At 40.5% G+C, this 12,782-nt stretch overlaps 1 protein-coding gene across 1 annotated transcript in view; it reads right to left on the minus strand.

Annotated features, from left to right (window-relative positions):
• The window catches only part of SPECC1L (sperm antigen with calponin homology and coiled-coil domains 1 like), a 62,923-nt gene that overhangs the window by 39,992 nt on the left and 10,149 nt on the right, over window positions 1-12,782 (minus strand). Inside the window, exons 2-4 of the mRNA XM_058816693.1 lie at window positions 8,608-8,797; window positions 3,218-3,380; window positions 847-2,480 (exon numbers count right to left, since the gene is read on the minus strand). Of these exons, the coding sequence (XP_058672676.1) occupies window positions 847-2,480; window positions 3,218-3,380; window positions 8,608-8,760 (1,950 nt within the window). The 5' untranslated portion in view covers window positions 8,761-8,797. The remainder of the gene's footprint in view (window positions 1-846; window positions 2,481-3,217; window positions 3,381-8,607; window positions 8,798-12,782) is intronic.

Here is a 12,782-nt window from a genome sequence, read left to right on the forward strand (position 1 = left end):
AGTGGCACAGGAACATTAACCCAACAGGGTTAAAATATAAATATATATAACTTTATATATATATGTATGTATGTATAGGGTGTCAGAAAAACAAGAGAAAAGAGAAAATAGGTTGTGGTTTAGGGTGAGCAATGCTGGCAGGCACCAAGTTTAACAGACAAAATACCCTGCCCTTAAGTCATCTGCTTCAGTGGTTTTTATTTTAATAGCACCCTCCAACTTTAATTATTAAAATCATCTTAGTATGTTTTTCACCTCAAATTAAGGTTGATTCAAACAGGCTTGTGAGCATGACTAACATGTTGTTTTGCAGCTAATAGATAGTTCATACATTAAATTTGGTATAAATTGTCTCTTCAGGAAGATATACCTTTAAATGCATACGTAAAGTTATTTAATAATTGTGTGATTCTTGCTTTTACATTAAATTATGGTAAATACTTTTACTAGACATAGCTACTGCATAAATTAGAAATATTTGGGTCAAAACAGAACTGGGAATAAATATTTTGATCCAAAACCTAGTCAGCACATGAAGTCTTGCAGGTGTGCAATTTAAGCACTAAATTAGTAGAGTATCTTAAATACTGTTTAAATTTGGACACTGAAGTAAGTTGCGGAGTTTAAAAAGTAACACTAGAGTCACCCTGTAGCTCAGTGTATCTATATAATTTTCTCAAATGCTGACATCATTTTCATAACAGAAGTCAAGAGAAAGTACTCAGTCCTAACACTACTGCAATCCAATTAAGCTCATAATTAATCTTTTACTTCTGAAAGAACTACAGAGGCCAACAGGCCGTTGTGTGATGGGATGTTAGGATGCAATGGCATTTTAGGCACTACCTTAGCAATGGCATCTTGCAGTCGATTGGCATCGTTGCGGGTGTGTGCCAGCTCCTCCTGCAGGCCACTGGCCAAGCTCTCTGCTTTCTCCTTATCCAGCCTGACACTCTCCAGCAGGTCTTGTATATCTGATTTATCTCCAGAGTTGTGTATGGAATACAGCTCGGCCACCCTCTGCTTTTCGTGCTCCAGCTGAGCTTTCAGCCTGTTCATCTCAATCTGGTCACTGGCTACTGTGGCTTTGTACTCCTCCAAGGTGGATGCCAGAGCCGTTTTGCTTTTCTGCTCTGACTCAATGATCCGTTCCATGTGGTGATTCCTCTCTTTTAACGCCCCTATCATCTCTTGGGCCTCCTTGTTGTCTTGCTCTGCCATCTTCAGCGTGTTGCTCAGGTGCTGCTGAACGCCCAGCAGCTGCTCCCGCTCGAAGCGCGCGTTCTCCGCCAGCTCCATGTAGCGCTGCTCCAGCTCCATGTAGCGCCCGCTCTTCATGTCCTCATCAATCACGTAGGAGATGTGGTGCTCGTCCAGGAGGGAGCGGAAATACTCGATCTGACGGCTGAAGTGCTCCAGCTTGTCGCTCTGCTGGCACAAGGACTCCATCAGGATTACCTTCTCCTCTCCAAGTCTTTCATTCTCGCTGTTCAGCTCTTGTGTTATTTGTTGCAGATCTGCAAGCTCTTGAAGCGTGGCTTGGAGCTCCTCAGCTGTACTGTGTTGGTTCTCTTCCATCTGATGTATCCGTTCTGTCAGACAGGCTACGGACACCTCACTTGCATTGCCACTGCTTCCCTTCCTAGACCTTTCTATGCTTGGTACTCCTTCAGATTCTGAGGATGATGGAGCATCTAAGGCATCATCGCTTGATGTCAGTGGCTGATAAACTTCACTGCACTCACTGTCTAAATTATCCATGGAATTACTGTGTTGGTTATCCATGAGAGTGTTTTCATCCTGACTTAACAAGTCTTCCATCGATCCAGGAGCAGACCCTTCCACTGAAGATGTGAGAGTGCCCCCACCATCGCTGTGGTTGCCAGCTGTAATCTCTGGACTCAAAGACTGATAGCCAAAGAGCTTTTCAGAGTTGTCCAGCCTTTGTTCCAAAGAAAAGCCCAAAGCATTTAGTCTGTCTTTTAGCATTCGATTCTCATTCTTCAGCTGGTTGAGCTCTTCTCTGATGGCAGTGTTTTGTTCCTGCAACTGGAGCAGTGTAGACTCTACATCAGTTGGCTGATGGACAACAATGGCTTCTTTCTCTTCGGATTTCTCATCCCCCTCAAGATGATCTTCGTTGAGTCCCAGCTGAGCACGCATGTCCCTCAATTCATTTCTCAGATGCAAGATCTCCACATCTTTAGTTTTTGCTAACGTCAGGAGATCGTTCACCTTTGCTTCCAGCGCAGCTCTGTCGCTGATCTGATTGTCTGACTTGGACTTGCTCATGCGGACGTCGCAGTCGGGGTTGGCGCGGCTGCGGGAGCGCTTGGCCAGCCCCGCGTCGCCGGGGCCCTGCCCTGCCAGGGGCAGCTTCTTGCTCTGGCTCAGCCGGGAACGCTCCCGGATCCTCTCCCTGGAGGAGCTGGACTCTTTGTTTCCAGAGGAAGCGCTACGTTTAGCTGTGGAACTTGTACCTGTGTGTTGGTTGAAAGTTAGGAGATTAATTTAAAATATTGTATCTGTCACAGCAGGCTGTGTGCTTTGTATCAGCAACACAGTGGCTGACGTTCTGAAACACACATTTATTATGAGCACACAAGTTAAATACATTCCATAGAAAATATTGGAAGTAAGCATTAACCCAACATTCAGCGCTTTCTGTTTTCTCTATTTTCATCTTATTGCATAAAAATAAAGATAAATCATTACTCCTTTATTTCCAGATGGTTTACAGCTTTGCAAGCATTACTGAATCCAAAACACAGCAATGGAAGGCAAGACCTATTTCAATCCATATCAATAACACACTAAATGATTTCATTTTTCTCAACAGTTTCTGAAAGCTCTTCTACTTAATTTCTGTAAAGCAATACAAAACATCCAAAATGTTCATTGTAACAACTCATCTTAGAGATTTAGTGCTTCTGTCATGGATTTTTTACACAGACAATTTTAGAAAAAATCTATGATTCTCTAAATTAATTATATTATTTCATCTTATATAATAGTTGCATAGTCAGTACTGAAAAAAACTAAAAGCAACACCCTCCAAAAAAGCAATTACATTATTAAAAACAGGAAAATAGTTTAGAAGGTGTTATTTGATCATGGTATTACTGAGCATTTCAGTAAGCAGCCTGGATCCTCAATACATTAAATGAAAATAAAAAGCCCCCAACTTCCACCTTTAAGAATCAATATATCCATTTACCTGCAATAGTTTTGGGTTTGTTTTCTAGAGTGTTCATGGTTGTCCCTGGAGCTGAAGGTGCTGTTGATGATACACAAGAGTTCTTCTTGGCCTTGACACCGTTGGTCATGGTCACTCCACCGCCACCAGCCATCCCTGCTAAGAGGTCATCGTTACTCTTAGTCTGAAAAAAAGGGAAGAAGCAGCTTTATAACAGCTGGCCCAGAACTCTGCACAGCCAACATTTCTACTGCTAAAGATTCCTTCAGCTAAAAAAGTACATATTTGACAGGTCATGTGTCTATGCAAGAATGCTGAAAAGTGTAAGTGTGCTGCACTGTGCAGAGTCAGTAAACTGAAATGGAACTTTAACTCCTCACATATGAGTGAATATTGAAACTGAGTCTTCTCTTTTCCCCCAGAAATTCTTAATCTTTCAGTAACAAGGAGAAAAATTAAAAAAAAAAAAAGCAATTAAAGCAGAGTAAAACATCATAGTGTAAAACTTCTCAATTTTGTCTAGAACATTGCTTATGCATAAGAATGAAGGCAATTCTTAGATAATGAAACCACCAAATACCAGGAAGTTAGTACAATATCTTTCAGTTGAGTATGATCAAATATTTTCTGGTGGACAAATTCACAACAAAAAGCTCAAATCAAAGGAGAACAAAAATCAATCCAACCTTAGCAAAATACAGTTTCTAGCTAGAAATACTGAGCTACAGACCACTAGAAACTAGGACAGAGGCAGGGGAAAAGCCACTCTCACCACATATCCTTGCCTTGCTTTCAAGCTCTTTTCTAGGGAATTTTAAGAGATGGGGTATCTGTTTGATGGACTTTTTGTCTAACCTCATATGATTGTTCCTGAAACTACTGTTAGCCACAAAGCTGCCTGGAATGTGACTAGGCAGCAAGCACAGGATTCCCATCAACCAGCCTCCCAAACAGAGAATACATCTTTCAGAATAAAGCAAAGTCTAGAAATACCAAACTCTTAAGCATTAATTGGCAGGCTTTATACTCTTTAAAATACAATTTTTCAAACGGTGAAAATCAAAATGTGCTCAACATTTTCCCCATTATATGAGTATAAAAAAAAATTAAAAGGAAACAGCTGTGCTAGCAGCATTCTTGAGCAAGTGTATTATTCAGCTGGATAACACATTTGAACTCTCCTCCAACATCCCAGCTAAAGGTACTGCTGAGGGGTTAACCAGTTGTTTTCCATCATGTCTGCAAGTTTGTAACTTCCAGCTCCCACACACATCCATGTTAAAAACCATATTGCACACATTAAAATTCTATATATTTAGAATAAAGGTAGATTTGCTTAATTTAAAAAATAGTTGCATGTCACTCTCTTCTCTAGAGTCTATTTTTGCAAATGCCAATTCCAGAACAGCTAGGAACACTGAGCACAGCACTGTGGAAATGGATGGGATCTGAGCCATTTACAGACAGCAGCTACAAAACAAAAGGGAGCTTTGGGAGGGGAACATATTTACTCTGCATGAATTGATAGAAATATAGAAAATTTACAGAGAGAAAAAACTATTTGTAAGGGTAAAATCCTCTAGGACAAGGATGTTTTTATTGAAATCATGTCAGAAATGGTGTAGCCTTCTGAGAAGGTTTATAGAAGGCTGGAAGAAAACACATCACTCCAAGGATCCAGTCTGATGTGCATCTAAAGCTGGCTTTTCTGCTATGGAAATGCCATTGCTGTTTGCTGTGCAAACAAAGCTCTTCCAAGGGCTCCTTCCTCCCAGGAGTCAGAGCAGCTCCCTGGTCTGCCATGTCACACAGCCATGCAAACAGGCACAGGCAATGGAAATATAAATAGGAAAGCAAAAATATCAGAGGGCTACAAAAGCCATAAAGCCCACCCAGCTCATGGGTGAGGATGGGCTGAGCACAAACTACTGATGAACAACAATCCTGGTTTGCCTGTGATTAGATTTTGTATCTAATTGAAGCTCATTTTGTGGGCATGGTGGCACAGGGGGAGGGAAACAACCCAGTGCAACTATTGCCTAAACTCAGGTAGCACAAAAAGGCACAGAACTGATTTTCTGCTTTGCTGCTGGATCTGCCCACCCTCCTGCAAACGTGATGGTTCAAACAGACTATGAGCTGTCAGCATCTTTACCCTGCTGAAAGACTGGGGAAATGAGATTAAACTTTCAGACACTTACAGTACAAGTAAAAGCCAAATAGGTCAAGATGTGACTCAGCTTGAAGAAAAAACTCAAAGTGAAACACACAGGTTCAGACATTACTCATCTGCAGTCCGTGCTGAACAAAGGAATTTAAGACAGCCATTCTTCTTCTGACTTACCCACAAACTATTTCTGGTCTAGGTTGGAAGGCACTGCCTCCTCTGCAGCCAATTAGTAAACAGCTTCTCAAAGCTGTAACATTATACTCTTGGCAAAGAAAACTATTTAGCAAAGCTTTGGAAAAATTACAAACCAGCAGCTCTCTCCTTAATGTTCCACAATGGCAACCATTCAGAACCTTTAAAATCAAAGTATTTTTGTAGCATATCTTTTTAATTGAAGTAAAAGCAATGCTGCATATTTATTAAACAACTTTTCCCATTTACTAAGAACTGTGCCATCCTGCTTAGCATAAAAACTCCTACATTAAAATATGAAAAATTAGAAACTCTCATAATTAGAAATGCTCATCCAGACCTATTTTGCTTTTCTGTATTAAAAAACCACTTTATAATTATACAATTCATATTCTGTTTTCCTCTCACCACTTTCTTTCAGTGCAACGAAACTTGAATAATGACCTATACAATTCATTTCATCTCAGTTTCTCAACAGGTATATCCCATTTACTGCACCTCATTCAAATCCCTTTATATATATCTATAATTATTCCTGCCTAAGATTTTCTTTGATGGTTGTTGTTGCTGCATTTGAGTTTTTCAAACATCAAACTTCACAACAATCTGTAATTAAGTGACTGCATTTTGCAAATAGAATAGAAGCCTAGACACATGAACACTCTAATTTTTAATATTCAAATATTGGTCTCCACGTCCTGGCTTTTCAGGGACACTGGATTTTGCAATTTGTCTGAAGTACAGCTGCTGTCTAATTACAGCTGGGAATGGTAGCAAGCTCATTAGCTGAAGAAGTCAAAAAATAATGATCTTAAAAATAAGAATATATTATTTGTAGAGGTTTTTTTTTTTTTTTTTTTTACAGATTAAAAGTGGCTGGCAGTTAAATTTCTGTACCAATAAAGTGTGTGGGGTGCTGAACATTTACCCAAGTGCTGGGCAAAGTGGGAGACAAAAACTGCAGAGAAGGAACCGACCAAGGGCATTGGGAACCAGACCCTGGGACAGGCTCAGCTCTGCTCAAGGGTGGGCCCAAGTTTCTTCCTGTGCTCATTGTCCATACATTTGAAAACTCCACAAGAAAGAACAAATGTATGGAACAATGCAGTTAAAAGAAGCCCACCCAAAGCTGAATGTTGGCCTGTGGTTGTATCATAAAGGGGATGCTATAATTAAAAAATAATGTTCTGTTTTGCAACATTATTACTGACTGAACCAAGACTGCTGTAGTACTGTATTTCTAATCTTTAATAGGAGCCTTTCACTCAATATCCACCTCAAAGGACTGAATAAATTAGTAAGCACTGCAATAAAGTTATTTAATGCCAGCTTTTATTTTTGTCAAAGAATATGAAATTTTAATTTAATAACACACACCAATTCATCAACTCTAAGAGAATATCCTACAGCCTCTATGAGGAAAACAATATGCCAAATGTTTCATCAACAATATCAAATACAAAATCATATTTAAAAACGTATTTTTAAAAATGCAACTTCTATTGATACTTCTTTCAAGCCAGAAATTATGTGATTTGTCAGTACCAGTAAATAAAAAGCCCCACAAACAACTTTGTTATATAAGTACAGAACACTCAAAGAAGATTCATCACTATCATTAAGTCACACAGCTGGCACAACAGCACCATAACAAGTAAAAGACATCCAAGTGTGTGAGTAAGCCTGGTTGAACATAAACCTGAGATAAGCCTCAGTAATCAAAAGAAAATTTTCATTGTGCCTAAACTCATAAATTGTCATGAATTCCAATCCCACACCAAAACATAGCCAGAAGTGTTACTAATATAAGTAAAACTGTGAAAGCATACTGGGTCAAATCTGTTCAGTGTCACATCATCCTCCTCCTTTATCTCCCTGAGAGGAATGACATCAGAAACTTGATAAGTAAACTACAAAGGGCTTTAGTTGCTTTGAGAGGTTTCTAGAAATACAAAGTATGTAGTGTCAACAAGCATCAAAAGATTATTTAAAGCTAAGAAAACTGCAAGATGCATTGGGTGATGGAAGAAAGGAGGGGCACTGGGAGAAAACCTCCCTGAAACTTGGCTTGCAAGTTCATCAGCGAAAGTATTAACCATTCTTCCATAGAAGAAAAGGAAGAAGAGAAATGGAACACAGCTTCTGACTTCTGTAATCCTGCAGGGCTCTGACAGAGAGACCTCAATTCCTACACTTCTTTAACTCTGGATCTTTATTTGCCAGTTACTCCAATGGCCTTTGTGGCTCCCTGTGGGTCAGTGACAGTGGTTCAGGCCCCTGCTCCTTGCCCTGTTCCTCTGTTCCAGCACTGCACCCTGGGTGCAGAGAGCAGCAGGAGCTGCATCCAGCCACGTCTCCATGCCAGGAAAAGGAGCAGAGCAGGAGCAGGCAGGCTCATTCCATCCATCCAGCCCAGATGTGGCTGTTCCCAGGTGAAAACTCCTCAGTGTGTCTGACTGTTTGTTGGAAGCCGTTTGCTCCTCCATACACTGCCCTGTTTTCCTACTGTAAGAGAAAACCTCCACCTTTGAACTTGTTCTGGGAGCAAGAATCAACTTGTGAAAATTCAGCTCAAGCAGTACTTGAACACAAAGCAAAGGCCAAAACAGCCAGAAGAACTCAGCTGCACTGACCCAACTCAGATCACTGATATATAAAGAAGTTCTCATGTTAGATACTTCATTAGTTCTTTTTTCAGAATTGGTAAATAACTCCTATCAAATCCTATTAGTCACTGACACCATCCAAGCACAACAGCAAACAAATAACATTGGTCAGAGCACAACTTCCCCTCTGCTCCTCCTGCACAGCAGCCAAGGGCTGCACAGCACTCTGCTCTCCATCTCCTGCTGCAGAATGAAAGTTCAGCATGAATGACACACCAGATCCTGTCACCCTGCCCAGCCCTCTGGAACACCCACATTCCCTCCAGCTACCCATGCAAACCTCCAGTCTAAGCTGCATTAAAGACAAGCCTGGAAATTCTACCCTTTCTAAAGCTTTATTTTTAAAAAAATACAAATAATCAGAATGTTCTACTGGTTATTACCTTCAAAAGAGATGCTGATGTCCCAGTTTTGGAGAGTTTTGTTACTGCAGACACTGAGGAGCCGTTTTCTGGTTTGGCTTTTTCACTTGTTTGAGCTTTATTTACTCCAGGCACTTTGGGCACTGAGCCAACACTCCTGCTTGCTTTCTTCATTCTGGGCTGTCTGTTTATGATGCATTTACAAACAAATCTACAAGCAGAAAGAAAGAGACTTTAAACATAAAATACAGATGAAAAGCAATGTCTTTTTTTATAATGTTCTATTTAAGACCAGACATCCAGAAGAGCAGCAAAGACCACAAATTAGAGCCAAAAAAAAAAGCATGTGACTGACCAATGGTTTTTGCCTTTTTTTAAAGGGGATTTTGGCTAAGGACTAAGCTCCACTCCAAATTATAATAATTTCTTTTTTTTAAGTTCTTGTTCCACAAATGGCATTGAACTGAGGATATTTTCTAAGTGACCCATGTAGCTGAGCTCACTCGTTAGCCAGCAAAAGAAAGGCTTAGTAGGGAGCAATGTCCTTTATTCCTGACTGTGGGAAGGAAAACACTGTGGGAGTACTCAGGCAACAGCTTAACTACCAACAACACTGGATCTGAGAGAAGATTACCAGTTCAGTGAAACAGCAGTCGTGGAGAAAAAATTACTGTACAAAAAGTCCAAACAAGTTGAAAAATTCAGATTCCCTCCAGCCAGTTATTAAAAATCACAATAATAAACACATGGAACTTTACAAATTTAACATGAGTGGTGTGATTCTGAGGATTACCTGCAGGAAGGAGCCAGAAGCAGCTCCCTGGGCTCCATGGCCTGCAGTGGGGACACTCCTGCAGCCTGGCCCTGCTGTCTCTGAACTGCCAGCACTGCCATTCCACTCACAGGCACTGATGAACACCCAGAAAACAAAGCTGGCTTTATCCAAACCAGGAGCAGCCACAGCAGAAAACTGCAGGTATTACAGCAACAGCAGCTGATTCCAAGGAAGCACAGACTGACAGGAGAACAGCCACAGGAAGAACCTGAAGCAGGGGCTACCAGAAAGACCAGACACAGCAGGATCTTCTCCTCCTGCAAGAGGGAGAGCTGGCAGCTGTTTTCCTCATCACCCTGAGTCAGATGTCATGGGATGGAAGATTAAAAGGACAACATCCCCACTCCACTTTCAGTCTGAGGGATTCCAGGTGGAAGTGAGTGATCAGGTTTATGTCAGCCCAGTATCTCACAGCTGATTGGAAATATGTCCAGTCATTTCCCTCTCTTAAAAACTGAAGCATTTCAAAGGCACAAAAAGCAGACAGATGGCTGTGTGCATGAGACATTTGACATAACACAGTGGTCAGAAGTACTAAATAATTTCAGCTAACAAAATTAACACCGTACCTTTACACACACTCCTTCCTCTGAGCACCACCTCAGCTGCACACAAGTACATTTCAATTCTGACTTTGATCAAAGTCAGTAAAACTGCAGGAGTTTTGCCTCCTCAGATCCCTAAGCACTGTTAACAGAAGCAACAGGAAGCTCCATCTTAAAACACTGAGAAAATTTGTTTATAGCCTCCAGATTCCTTTAGTTCTGAAAGCTGCCATGAACAGACACAGAGAACTTTGTTTGCTGTTGCAGTTTCATCATCGCAATGTCAAAAATGCACCAGTCCTGCCATATAGCCACAAGTAATCAGAACGCTTTCACAGAAGACTAAATAACTGAGAGATAATTTGAAATGAGAGGCTCCTTAGAAAACCAGAACCCAAACCAGAAAAGCCCCATGAAGGCAATATGTTTGTTATACACAACTAATATTAAGTGGCACAACTGCCTACTAGATTCCAGAAGCAGATGGTAACACTGGCTACCATCTAAGTCACCACACTTCTATTTCTTGCCTTTTTTCATGTTTATGAGTCACTTACTTGTGCTTTTGATCTTATTCAACTGAAAACTAAAACTGAAAAATACTAAAGAGGATAGAGTTCTTTAGTAGAACTGGCATCTTTACCATTGAGTGGTTATTTCTGATGTTTTACAGACATAAATAAATTGCACACTTGAGGAATAACCAAATGAATTTTCACGGTTTCTAGTGAAGCTGACTGCATTTTAAAAATTATCCCAAAGAAAAACTACACAGCTGTGATAAATCAGTCAGTCAGAACCATCCCTTTTTGATGGTCAGAGCTCCCAGGAGGGTTGGGTCCCTGGCAATGACATGACTGCGACACATTTGGGCAAAGCCTGCCACCCTTGCCTGGCAATGCAGATGAAGCAGGGGCCCTGGCTGGCATGGAGACAGCCAGCACTGCTTGCAATGCACATTTCCACGTCTGCAGAGCACAGTCATCAGCCCTGCCACACCTTGCACAGCCACACACAGCACACACGAGTTTGCATGCACAGTAAACACAGTTGGATCTGTTTATCACAGCAAGGAAGAATAACATAACCCACTGGGTGGACGGCCTCAAAGAGATGCAGGCTAACATTGCCTTTTACAGAACAAACCATTTCTACTGGAATCAAGATATCTCAGGGGGCAGCAGTGACAAGACTCTGTGAAATCAAATGTTTCACTGTCACTATAGGACACAACATGAGCACACACACCACTGCTCTCAAGGTGAAGAAAAGGGAAGTTTATTTTCTGATTCTAACATTTAGAGTTTTCTAAAAGAGACAGTGGATTGGAGGGTGACAGTGCCACCTCTCCAATGACACTGGACAACTTAAGAGTCTACCAAATTTCTTCTATAAAGAATGTAAAACACTAAATTATTTACAGAAAGTGTGTGTGAAAAAGTTTACTGCAAAAATGCAAACATCAGAAGGCTTAAAAATCTTAAAAAATCAAAGTAGCATTTTTTATCCATGAGAAGTGTTCCTGAAAACATGCCACAGTGTTTGCTTCAGGAACAGCGACTGCAAAGCAGTGATGGAAGAAAGCAAAACTCAACAATGTCAGATAAGTATAAATCCTCATGTTTCATCACAGCATTACTTTAAAATATCCAGAAATTTGACACTCAAGACCAGTATTTTTGATTCACTGAAACTCAAAGTTAGAACCACATTTCCAGAAATAAAAGATTTAAAGATACACAGAGGACAAGAAGGCTTAGAGACCACTGTTCCTGTTTTAACTCCACAGAAACAAAGCCTTAGTAGTTAATTTCCTAATGAAAGAAGTTTACACCATCAGAGTTTAAAAACTGAGAAAAATATACAAATGGGTGACACAAAACAAGAACAAGACAACAATTTGCATTACAGGTTCTAAAAGCAGCTGCTTACTAAGAGCCCTAAAGTGAATTTATGGCCTCTCTGTGCCAATTTCTCCCCTCCTGCCTTCTCCAGGAAGGAAAAAGAAGATGGGGTTTCAGCACTGAATACAGGAGACATCAATATTGTGTGACTGGAAGCAGAAAAGGCCCTGCTTCACCCAGTTCCTCAAAAGGCAGATATGGCAGATAAAACTACTTTTGTAGTAGTTGTTTCTGAAGAACACAACCACATTCCTGAGGAAGAAAGAGTATTAAGAATCAGCAATAATCTTGTCTCTGCCCAACAAGAAAATTTAACAATAAATTTTAAAATAAGAAATAAAACACTCTCCAACCAAAGGAAGCTTTCTGAAGAGTAACGTACAGCATTAACATTTCAAACGAGAACAAAAATATTATTTCACTATTGTTTTAAAAAGAAAATATTGCATATAAAACTGTATTTTATCTTTTGCCCTAGGGAGAAAGAAAGAATTACTGAAGACTTCCTTTCCCTTTATACACACTTCCTCCTCAAAAAAAAAAGGAAAAAAGGGCACTGCTAAAGAAAATAGTCATCAACAGGCAGAAGACGTTAGTGGAAAACATTTGATTAATGATACCACAAACAGTATCAATTAATCAAAATGGAAAAAAGCCAAAACCACCAAAGTATCAGATAGAAGGACTGCATTCCTGAAGTGCACTGTAAGTGCTCCCTCTAACCTGTATCCCTTCCCAGGCGTCTCTCTCTCCACAGCACACATAGTCCAGCACACAGCAAACTCAGGAGGGCTCTCCCTGCTGCTGTGAAACCAGCCTGGCCTTTATAGCAGCTGCACACACAACTGCATAAATAATAATTCCCAACTGCTCTGCCCAATAGCATGGCTCTGCTGCTGACTGTAAGCTGAT

This window comes from Ammospiza caudacuta, chromosome 18 (genome assembly GCF_027887145.1).
Source record: "Ammospiza caudacuta isolate bAmmCau1 chromosome 18, bAmmCau1.pri, whole genome shotgun sequence".
In the NCBI taxonomy this organism is placed as follows: domain Eukaryota; kingdom Metazoa; phylum Chordata; class Aves; order Passeriformes; family Passerellidae; genus Ammospiza; species Ammospiza caudacuta.